This window comes from Tupaia chinensis, unplaced genomic scaffold (genome assembly GCF_000334495.1).
Source record: "Tupaia chinensis unplaced genomic scaffold, TupChi_1.0 Scaffold144346_1, whole genome shotgun sequence".
Classification (NCBI taxonomy): Eukaryota; Metazoa; Chordata; class Mammalia; order Scandentia; family Tupaiidae; genus Tupaia; species Tupaia belangeri.
Window position 1 is genome coordinate 3584174 of NW_006204205.1, and position 11782 is coordinate 3595955.

The 11782-nt window shown below is 43.1% G+C and overlaps 1 protein-coding gene and 1 pseudogene across 2 annotated transcripts; one reads left to right on the top strand and one right to left on the bottom strand.

Annotated features, from left to right (window-relative positions):
- The first annotated feature begins 7 nt into the window (after positions 1 to 7).
- GDF9 (growth differentiation factor 9) lies at positions 8 to 7763 on the top strand. Of its 2 annotated transcripts, XM_006166872.3 has the most exons (3): positions 8 to 634; positions 4196 to 4391; positions 6574 to 7763. In XM_006166872.3, the coding sequence occupies exons 2-3, from the start codon at positions 4259 to 4261 to the stop codon at positions 7533 to 7535; spliced, it is 1095 nt and encodes a 364-aa protein (XP_006166934.1). In that variant the 5' UTR covers positions 8 to 634; positions 4196 to 4258; the 3' UTR covers positions 7536 to 7763. The 2 variants fall into 2 exon arrangements, with proteins under 2 accessions (XP_006166934.1, XP_006166933.1); XM_006166871.3 differs by lacking the exon at positions 8 to 634 and having other exon boundaries at positions 3428 to 4391.
- LOC102492829 (thioredoxin domain-containing protein 17 pseudogene) lies at positions 1226 to 1699 on the bottom strand (annotated as a pseudogene).
- Positions 7764 to 11782: the final 4019 nt, after the last annotated feature.

The window sequence follows — 11782 nt, forward strand, 5'->3', positions numbered from 1 at the left end:
GGGGGCAGGGGACAAGGGGGTAAGGAGAGCCTGGCGAGCCGACTGCAGGGGCCGCCTGGCCGGAAGCGTCGGGCCTTCGAGCTCTCCCAGGCGCGGGGGGCGCCCCCGAGGCCGCGGAAGGCGAAGTGCCGCGTGATCTTGTCCTGTGGCCAAAAGGGGGCTCAGCGACCCAAGGCCCAAAGGCAGGGGCGAGATCTCGGGCTTCTCTGGGTGGCCTCGCCTTAAAACGCGTCGGCCGGCCGTGGCCCTTCCCAGGCCGCTCTGGCGTTTCCTCGAGGTCGGCCGCGGGAGTTCTCAGTCATCTGGGAAACCACAGACGCCGCGTAGTGGGGCTGGGAGAGAAAGAGGAGCCCACCTCTCCGCAGCCAGCCCCTGCGCCAGGCGTTTGTACCTGGGACGGGGAGTGTGACAGCCACGCACTCCTCCCACCCCGTGCATCCTTGAAGATGTCTTGTACCCCTTGAAGAGTGTCGGTAAACGTGTCGCTGATGGAATTGCTGGCTCTGTGTGAATGATGACTAAACTCTCTCGACACTTGGGCGAAACTTACATGGCTTAGTTTCCACAGACCAAGGAGACTTGGCAGGCAGTGAACTTAAATTTTGCAAAAAGACCTCAGTTTTTATCAATTTAGGTACTGCACAAACTAGTTTTGTATCTTGTACGATGAGTATGGGTTTACTTCCAGCAAACAGTCGCCTTCAGGGTGGCACTGGATATCCCCTAATTTCAGCTTTTTATGATTTACCTTTACTTCATTTTTCTTTCTTTCTTTCTTTTTGAGAGGTTTTTGCTATAGGGTGGGTGTACTTGCCAGAAAGACAGAGACAGAGAGACAGAAAGCAAGAAATCACCCCCCAGGGGGATGGCCACGCCCCAATCCATTCTCCTCTTGGCATCTTGTGCATGCACGCACACCTGCCCGGTGTGAGTTTAAGCCATCGGGTCTGGGACTTGCACACCTGCCCGGTGTGAGTTTAAGCCATCGGGTCTGGGACTTGAACCGCTGTGGATGGGAGTACAAGGACATAGCCATTATACCAACTGCTGCCCCCCCTCCTTTTTTTTTTGCCAGTCTTAATGACTTACTTTATTCGTATCTTAAAGATGTCCATATATTCCAGGCAAACTGAAGGTTTGTGATCACTTTAATACTGTCTATTGTATAGACATAAGGCAATTTTTCAAGCATTTAGTTATTGCTAACATCAATTTAAAGCAATTATGAAGTTTCTTTATACTAAAGCAAATCAGGAAATCAAGACATTTGCCATAATCAAATCTTAATCTTCAGAGAATAGCATCTCCACAAGGTCAGCCTGAAGACATTCAGATTCTACCAGTTTTTGAGATATTCCACATTTAAGTAGTGAGGCACTGCAGTTATTTTCGACTTTGTTCTGAAGTCATTATTTGGAGCTTTCCAATAAGGTTTCTCTCCTACTTGGCAATTGATAAACAGACATCCTTCACTATCATGCTTCTCGTACGACTGGTTCAGCTTGCACGCAGTCGGGGCACCAGCTTTTCCCTTCGGCGTCTTTAGGACCGGTGAAGTAGGCAAATACGGTCTTTCCGCTGTGCTGCTCCATGGCCTGGTTGAACTCTTCAAAGCCCAGCATGCTTCCTGGTAGTGGGCCATTGGAACCAGACAGCAGACTGCCAGAGGAACCCTCAGGTCCAGCTGCTGCGTGCCATCTCCCCCCCTTTTTAAATTTAATTTATTTTATTTATTTTTTTAAAGAATTATTTTATTTAACTTTATTTATTATTATTATCATTATTATTTTCCAGTTTGATCAGAGAGAGGCAGAGAGAGAGAGGAAGTGAGAAAGCAAGCCACCAGGTCCGAGACTTGAACCATGGTTGGCCATGTAGGAATCCAGCGCCTTTAACTACCATGCCACTTGCCGGCCCCATCCCTCCCTTTTTTTTAAAAGAGGTTTTTCTTATAGGGCATGTGTGGTTGCTGGAGAGAGACAGACAGAAAGTGATATGTCACCCCCCCCCCGGGGGATGGTAACACCGCAGTCCCTTCTCCAGTCTCTCTGGATTTTGGGTACACACACATACATTCCCTGTGTGAATTTGAACTACCAGGTCTGGGACTCAAACCGTGGTCAACTGTGTGGGAGTCCAGCGACCCAACCATTATGCCATTTGCTGGCCTCTTTACTTCATTTTTCTAAAATACACCTAGCCTGGTTTCATCTTCAAGACAAGAACATAAATACAACAGTTTTTTAAGCTTTGCTATAATGACTGGGCACTTGCTGGAGGTGGAGGGGATGAGAAAGTACCCTACAAGGAGAGTGGCCATGCCACAATCCCTTCTCTGTTACCGTCTCAGGATTTGGGGCACACATACACTGGGGGTGACTTCCAAGCCAACAGGTCTGGGACTCAACCATGGAGTTGGCCATGTGGGATCCAACCACCTTAACAACTATGCCACCGGCTGGCCTGCATTTGCTTATTTTCTAGCACCTGCAAATATCTTAAAACCTCTCAACCAAAGTATATGCAGATGAGTGTGCAAACCAAAGTAAGAACATAAAAATATTCTATTTAGAAAGCAGTCAAGGAAGGGGCCAATGAGTGGCACAGTTATTAAAGCACTGGACTCCCACTTGGCAAACCACAGTTCAAGTCTTTTTTTTTTTTGGAGAGGTTTTCACTATAGGGCATGTGCGCTCACCAGACAGAGAGAGAGAGACATAGAGACAGAAAGCGAGAAATCACCCCCCAGGGGGGATGGTCACTCCACAATCCCTTCTCCTTCATTCTCCTCTCAGGATCTTGGGCACGTACGCACACGCGCCCGGTGTGAGTTTTAAGCCACCGAGTCCTGGACGTGACCCGTGGTCCACTACGTGGGAGTCCAGCGACATAGCCATTACGCTAACTGCTGGTTCCCCACAGTTCAAGTCTTGAAATGGCATCTTGAAAATCACGGCAGGTGCATATGCGAGAGTGCCTAAAATCTAGAGAGGTAAATGGACTGGAAGGGATTGCTGTTTGGCCAGCTCTGCTGGGAGGTAATTTCTCACTTTTCCTCTCTCTTTAGTGAGCACACATGCCCTATGGCAAAAACCTAAATAAATAGTCAAGGTTAAAGGTGACATCCTCTTTTAAGCACATTGCAAGCACAATCACAGTGTTCTAAGTGTATATTCTATAGGAAGCCATCAAGGAGGGCTGAGCCGTTTTCTGTTCTCTCTGGAATTTCTTTACCAATTGTGACTTTCTTTTTACCCTCCAAATCAGAGTATAGTATAGAGTTATTGTAAGCACCTGAAAGTAGGAGAGGTGATGAGGATGGAAGAAGAATAAACCCAGGTGACAGGTGGTATGGTGATTAAGGTGTTGGACTCCGATGTGGTTGATCACGATTTTGAGTCCTGGACCTGGAGGCTTGCTTTCTTACTTTCCCTTTCTCTCTGTTTCTCTCTCTGGTCAAAATTTTAAAAATAATGATAAATTAAATTAAAATTCTTTTAAAAATAAGAGTAAGCCAGTACCATAAATCACATACCAACAGATCTGAGTATTAAGTGATTACTTTTTTCATGTGCCTAGGAAGTTTCAGCCAACACTTAAGGAATATTTTAAGTGTCCTAATTCCTGAAAAATGAGAGGCTATTAAGATCATTTTTCAATTTCTCTTAAGAGTTTCAGCTACATAGAGATAGTTTATTAGTCTTATGATAACGGGTTTTAAATAAATGCCAGGGGAAATGGGAGAAAATAACTGAATAAGCAAATAAATCTGTATTAATTGAGGGCAAACTGGATACAGAGGGTGTTATCAGCTGTTTGAGATAGAACTGATAAAAATTAGCTTCACCTAGGCATCCTTGAAGTCAAATTACAGAAGGGACTATACTCCACCCACACACCTAAAATTTATTTAAGAGACCAAGCTCCGGTCTTCCTGGTCTTTAGGAAGGAGACTGGCATGGGGAGATGTGTTCCGTGCTAGATTTTCCAAGCCATGGCGCTTCCCAGCAAATTCCTTCTTTGGTTTTGCTACTTTGCTTGGCTTTGTTTTCCTAATAGCCTTGGTTCTCAAGCTTCTAGGGAAGAAGCTCAGATTGCAGCTGGTGTTGAATCAGAATCTAAGGCTGAGCCTTGGTCCTTGCTGCAGCCCATAGATGGGAGAGACAGATCTGGTCGTCTTCCCCCTCTATTCAAGGTTCTGTCTGATGGGCAAGGTGGAACCCCTAGGCTGCAGCCAGACTCCAGAGCTTTGCACTACATGAAGAAGCTGTATAAGGCATATGCTACCAAGGAGGGGATTCCCAAATTCTATAGAAGTCACCTCTACAACACTGTTCGGCTCTTCACCCCCTATGCTCAGCACAAGCAGGCTTCCGGAGACCAAGTGACAGGTGTGTAAGAGCAGATTGCTTAACTGGGTAGAGGGAAGATGATAGAGGCCTCTGGATTTCAAGTATGCAAAGGAGCTGGACCTTGCTTCTTGAGTTGTATTTTATTTTTCATGATACTCAATATCTAATCAAAACATCTGGTATTCGATCTTAACTGTTTCTTTCTAATACCCCTATTGACTAAGGTGGGTTTATATGATAGAATTTTAGAGCTAAACAGACTTAATGGTTTTAAAGGATGAGGGAAGAGCTGCTGAAGAAGGTCAGCATCTGGGGCCAGCAGGTGGCATGGTTAAGGTGCTTGAATTTCCACATGGCCAACCACAGTTTGAGTACTGTAGGTGGTGGTTTGCTCTCTCTTGCTCTTTCTCTGGCAAAAACTCATATGAAGGAATAAAATCTAAAAGGAAAAAAAGTGGGGGCCAGCATCTCTTCTCATTCTACCAAGGCGTCAACCCACAAATATGTCTAAAACATGCCTTGTAGCTGTTAGTGGGCTGTATTGAACAGGGTAGTTTCTCCTTGTTTTTTTAAATTATTATTTATTATTCTTCAATTTGACCAGAGAGACACACAGAGAGATAGAGAGTTTGAAAACAAGCTGCCAGGCCCAGGACTCAAACTGTGGTCAGCCATGTAGGAGTCCAGTGCCCCAACCGCTATGCCCGTTATTGCTTTCTATGAGAGGAAAGCCCAAGTGTCTGCTTGGAACAGTAGGTCCTTAGGAGAAAAAGTATTAGTCCAAGTTTGACTCAGCAGCTTCGGGTCTTGTATGAGAAAAAGGAGCAGTGCTTTTAAAAATTCTCATGACTCAGAAAATCATCCTAATCCAACACAGTTGTTGTGGCTGTTTTAAACCCCTCCGCCTTCCTTGATACTCTGTTTTATTATGGTGGGTTGAGCACCACAATCTCAAGTGCTCTAAATTAACTTGGACAATTGGGTTAATTTTTAATTGAATTCATTCATTAGGGCTTAAATGTCTTCCTCACAGACCCTATACATGTCTTTTATTTATTTATTTATTTATTTTTTATACATGTTTTTTATTATGGTTTTCACTCTGGAGATTCTAGAAGAAAAATATATTACTATCCTTTTTTTTTTTTTTTTTTTTTTTGGGGGGGTTTTTTTGGGGGGGTGGCTCCCCAGAAAGAGACAGAAAGCGAGAAATCACCCCCAAGAGGGGATGGCCATGCCGCAATCCCTTCTCCATTCTCCTCTTCGGATCTTGGACACACACGCACACGCACCTGGCGTGAGTTTAAGCCACGGGTCCAGGACTCAAACCGCGGTTGACTACATGGGAGTCCAACGACATAGCCATTACACTAACTGCTGGTCCCAAAAATACTACTATCCTTATTAACTTCCTCTGTGTTTGGAGCCAATTAAGCTAGAATTTCAGGGGGCCAGCAGGAGGCTTGGTGGTTAAGGGTGCCGAACTTCCACATGACCAACCATGGTTCAAGTCCTGGACCTGGCAGCTTGCTTTCTCACTCCCGCTCTGTCTCTCACTCTGTCCCTCTCTGGTCAAATTAAAATAAAGTTAAATAAAATCATTCTTAAAAAAAAAAAAAAGACTAGAATTTTAGAATGTAATTATTCCCTATTGCTTTAATTTACCACCAAAGTCATTCTGACTTTCCAGAGATAAAAAGGTCTGGTTGTGGTTGCTGGGAATTAGTTATGGTACCAATTGTCTTCATTTTCTTTATTAACTTCCTCTGTCTTTTTTTTTTTTTTTTTTTTTTTTAATTTTTGTTGCAAGGCACATGTGCTCTCTGGTGGGGGTGGAGGGGGAGAGAAAGAAAGGGAGAAATCACCCCCTCTAGAGGGGCTGGCCATGCTGCAACTCCTCCTCCTCTATTATCCTCTTGGGATTTTGGAGAGAGGAGAGAGGAGAGAGAGAGAGACACACACACACACACACACACACAGTATTTTCAAGCTGCCAGGCCCAGGACTCAAACCTTTCAGTTAGCTATGTGGGGTCCAGCCACCTTAACCTCCACACCACCTGCTGTCCCCATTTTTTTTTATTGTTTTTGATTTTGAGACTTGAGGAAAGGGGAGAAAAGAGAAGGGAGAAGGCATTTTATGAAATACTAATTCCTTAGCTTGACTTCCTATTATGTTGGATTATATTCAAGCACTACTAGTGGATTGTTTTTCTTCTCAGGAATCCTTCCATCTGTGGACCTGCGGTTTAACCTGGATCGTGTTACTGCTGTTGAACACTTACTCAAGTCGGTCTTGCTATACACTTTCAACAACTCGGTTTCTTTTTCCTCTGCTGTTAAATGTGTGTTCAACCTGGTGATAAAGGAGCCAGAGTCTTCCCACAAAACTTTCCCTAAGGCTACATACTCATTTACCTTTAACTCACAGTTTGAATTTAGGAAGAAACATAAATGGTTTGAGATTGATGTGACCACCCTCCTTCAGCCTCTAGTGGTCTCCAGTGAGAAACGCATTCACATGTCTGTAAATTTTACATGCGTGAAAGACCAGCTGCAGTACCCTTCTGCACAGGATGGCACATTGAACATGACTCTCCTGGTGCCCCCCTCGCTGATCTTATATCTGAATGACACAAGTGCTCAGGCTTATCACAGGTGGTATTCCCTTCACTATGAAAGGCCCTCACAGAGTCCTGACCAGCAGAGAAGTCTGCCTGCCTCTCTCATGGGAGAAAAGGCTGCTGAAGGTAGAAGGTCTTCCCGTCACCGGAGAGATCAGGAAACTGTCAGCTCTGAATTGAAGAAGCCTCTGGTTCCAGCATCCTTAAATCTGAGTGAATACTTCAAACAGTTTCTTTTTCCCCAGAATGAGTGTGAGCTTCATGACTTCAGACTTAGCTTTAATCAGCTGAAGTGGGACAACTGGATAGTGGCGCCACACAGATACAACCCTCGATACTGTAAAGGGGACTGTCCGAGGGCTGTCGGGCACCGGTATGGCTCTCCAGTGCACACCATGGTACAAAATATCATCTATGAGAAGCTGGACTCCTCGGTGCCCAGGCCATCGTGTGTCCCTGCCAAATACAGCCCCTTGAGTGTTCTGACCATTGAGCCCGATGGCTCAATTGCTTATAAAGAATATGAAGACATGATAGCCACTAAGTGTACCTGCCGTTAGCATAGGGTCCTCGATACAAAAACCTTCCATTTATTTGGCAAAGTAAGGGCTGCGTACCTTCAGGATAAGGCTTTAAGTATCAGATCTCTAAGTAGAATGCAGTGTATGTTGTATAAGGAGGAGTCTGTGTAGACCAGCACATTCTGTGACACCTCTTGGTATAAAGGGATAGTATCAGTTATTTCTACTGAGCATTTCTTACTTAAAAATTAAAATGAGATGTAATTATTTGGAGAGCGTTTCAGTTTTTTCCTTGGGCAATTTTCCCCTCTCTTCGTAGGAGTCTTATTTTGGATGGAAAAATCTTAATTAGTATGAATTTTGAATGGAATTGCAGCTATACGAAGACAATCCAAACTACTGTAGCCTTATCTAGTGAAAAAATAAATTCCTGTCATTGGCATAAGTGCTGTGTGTGTTTAAATAAAGATTGCTTTTTTAGGAGATTTTTTGCTGCGACAAGCAGATGGCATAGTGGTTGTCACTGGACTCCCACATAGTATATATCACGGTTTCAGTCCTGGACCTGACAGCTTCAAGCTCACTTCAAGTGCATGTGTGCGCGTGCATGCCCAAGATCCCAAGATGTGAAGAGAGGAAAACAGACTGGCGTGGCCATGCCCCCTGGGGGTGATTTTTCACTTCCTGTCTCCTCTGTCTCTTTCTGTGTCTCCGATGAGCGAACACACCCTATAGCAAAAAAAGTCTCTTAAAAATAGTCTTACTCTAGGGCACGTGCACTAGCCGGAGACAGAAAGCAAGATATCAGCCCCCAGGGGGAATGGCCACACTGCAATCCTTTCTCTTCCATTCTGCTCTCAGGATTTTGGGCGCACACGCACATGTGCCAGGTGTGATTTAAGCCACTGGGTCCGTGATTGAACCCGATTGACTACATGGGAGTCCAGCAATGTTCATTATGCCATCTGCTGGTCCCTAAAGATTACTTTTAAATGATCATTTGGGAGGCAGGCAGGTGGCGTGGTTCGGGTTGTGGACTCCCATATGGCCAAGCACAGTTCAAGTCCTGGAACTGGCAATTTACTTTCTATTTTTCCTTTTTTTCTGCCTCTCTCTGGTCAAATTAAAAATAACAAATAGGGACAAGCACATGACATAATGGTTATGTCACTGGACCCTCATGTAGTTCACTGCAGTTCAAATCTCAGACCCGGTGACTTAAAACTCACACCAGGTATGTATGCATGTATGCCCAAGATCCAAAAAGGAGAATGGAAGAGGGGATTGCAGTGCGGCCATCCCTCCTGATGGGTGATGTTTTGCTTTCTGTCTCTCTCGTAAGCGCATGTGCCCTATAGCAAAAAATCTCTCTTAAAAAAAAAAAGTTGGGGCTGGCAGGTGGCGTGGTGTTTAAGGGCGCTGAACTCCCACACGACCAATTGCGGTTTGAGTCCCAGACCCAGTGGCTCGCTTTCTCACTTTCCCCTTCTCTCTCTGTCTGTCTCTCTGGTCAAACTGGAAAACAAACAAACAAAAACAAGTTAAAATAATTCTTTTTTAAAAAGTTAAATAATTAAAAAATTTTGGACCAGCAGTTGGCGTAAAGGCTATGTTGCTGGACTCCTATGTAGTCGACCACAGTTCAAGTCCTGGGCGCATGTGTGTGCGTGCCCAAGATTCATAGAGGAGAATGGATGAAAAGGGACTGTGGCATGGCCATCTCCCCTGGGGGTTGATTTCTCGTGTTCTGTCTGCCTTTCTGGCACACGCATATGCCCTATAGCAAAAACTTCTTAAAAAAAATAAAAATAAAAGTGGAAGTATGTCTAAAACCTGGCATTGACTCAGCTTTTGATCTTTTTTTTTTGGAGTAAGGGAAGCCAACTTTTCTACCTAAATTCTGATGAAGTAAGACTCTACAATTAGGGACTGGCAAATGGCATGGTGGTTAAGGCCACTGGACTCCCATCTGGCTGACATAGTTTGAATCCCAAACCTGGCATCTTGCTTTCTCACTCTTGCTCTCTCCACTCTGTCCCTCTCTGGTCAAATTTAAATAAAGTTAAATAAAATCTTAAATAAACCAAAAAAACAAAAGACACTACAACTAGACAGTATGTACCATAACCCACTTCTGTTGTCTTGGTGTGACTGGTATACAATGTACCAATTCTTCTCATTAACTGGCTTGTATAAATGAATTCACATAAAACAATGTAACATTTGTTCTATTCATTTAAAGGAAATTGTGCAGAGTTTTCTAAGAAGCTATATTAAAGATTTTTAAAATATATTTTCTCCTTATTTAAAACTTCTGATTGTATGGAAGGGAGGCGAGTAGGCTTTTTAAGTTCTTTATTATTTCTTCGTCAGTGTTCCTCAGCTCCTTGCACTTCACCACAAGAGATTTTTTATTAGACTTGTTTAGTGCTGTTCCCACTTAACTAAGCTGGCAGTTGACTGGTACTCAAATCGTGGTTGGCCATGTGGGAGTCAGCTACCTTAGCCACCATGTCACCTGCTGGCCCCGGGTTTTGATTTCTTAACATTTAGGATTTTTAAAAATCTTAATCATCCAAATAGGAGTGCAATGGTATCTCATTTAGTTTAATTTGCATTTTCCTGATGACTAATATATCCTTGAAGAAATGTCTATTAAGATCCTTTGCCTGTTTTCTAATTGAAAACAGGTTATTCGTATTTTTATTATTGAATTGTAAGAATTATTTTCCCAAAGATTTATTCATTTATTTTAAAAATTATTTTATTTAACTTTTTATTTATTATTTATTCATTTGTTTATTTCAGTTTGACCAGAGAGGGCCAGAGTGAGAGAGAGAGAGGGAGAAAGCAAGCCGCCAGGTCCAGGACTCGAACCACGGTTGGCCATGATCCAGTGCCTTTAACCCCCATGCCACCTGCCGGCCCCATTCATTTATTTATTTTACCTTGACCAGGGGGAGACATAGAAAGAGAGAGAGAGGAAAAATAAGAAAGCAAGCAACCAGGTCCGGGACTCAAAACATGGTTAGCCATGTGGCAGTGTCCAGTGTCTTAACCACCATGCCACCTGCTTGCCCAAGTTGTAAGAATTCTTTATACATTCTAGATACAAGTCTCATCTCAGATATGATTTCCAAATATTCTCATCCATTCTGTGAGTTGTCTTTTCAATTTTTATTTTATTTTTTATTTTACAATTAAAGTATGAATTTATTTTGGTACAGAAACTTTTGGAAATTCATACATAGTTTTCCTATTACACATATTTCCATGAGCTTTTTTTTGAAACATTTTAAAAATTAATTTACATTGGGGCTGGCAGGTGGCGTGGTGGTTAAAGGCACTGGATTCTCACATGGTCGACTACGGTTCGAGTCCTGGACCTGGTGGCTTGCCTTTGCTCTCTCTTTCTGTCCCTCTCTGGTCAAATTGAAATAAACAAATGAATAAATAAATAAAGTTAAATAAAAATAATTATAAAAAATTAATTTACATTCATTCCCTAAGCATCATCACAGCATACAAAATGTGATTTCCCATCCAGCATATACTGCATAGTGACTTAATCATGCATGTTATCATCAATAATTTTCCATTTCTAGTTTGTGTGTGTGTGTGTATGTATGTGTGTATTTTACCCCCATTTCTGACCCTCTTCCCTTTCCCACCCTCTTCTCACACTATCTCTGGTGTCTACAGTTGTCTTTCATTCCTTTCCCCCCACATTTTATTGATCACACAATTTCTTAAATAATCTAACTACTTTCAATAGCAAGTTCAGCTGGTAATTTCAAGAAAAGAAGTTTTAACTTTAAATCAAAGAAATGCTAAGGAACTTTGCTTAAAGCTGGGAAACAGGTTAGGATTCTGTTCAAATAGGTACATGAACCTATCAATAGCTGAAGACAGGACAAAAATCTTTAAAACTCGGGAACCAGCAGTTAACATAATGGCTATGTCGCTGGGCTCCCACGTAGTCGACCGCGGTTCACGTCCCAGACCTGGTGGCTTAAAACTCACGCCGGGCGTGTGTGCGTGCGTGCCCAAGATCCCGAGAGGAGAATGGAGGAGAAGGGATTGCGGCGTGACCATCCCCCCTGGGGGGTGATTTCTCGCTTTCTGTCTCTATGTTTCTCTCTGTCTGTCTGGCGAGTGCACGCACCCTATAGCAAAAACATCTCCGAAAAAATAAAAGGGCACTTTAGGCAAATTTTAGAAAGATCCTAAGATGGAATGAATAATTCATTTCAAGATCTTTACTTTTTTTTTTTTTTTATTGTTTC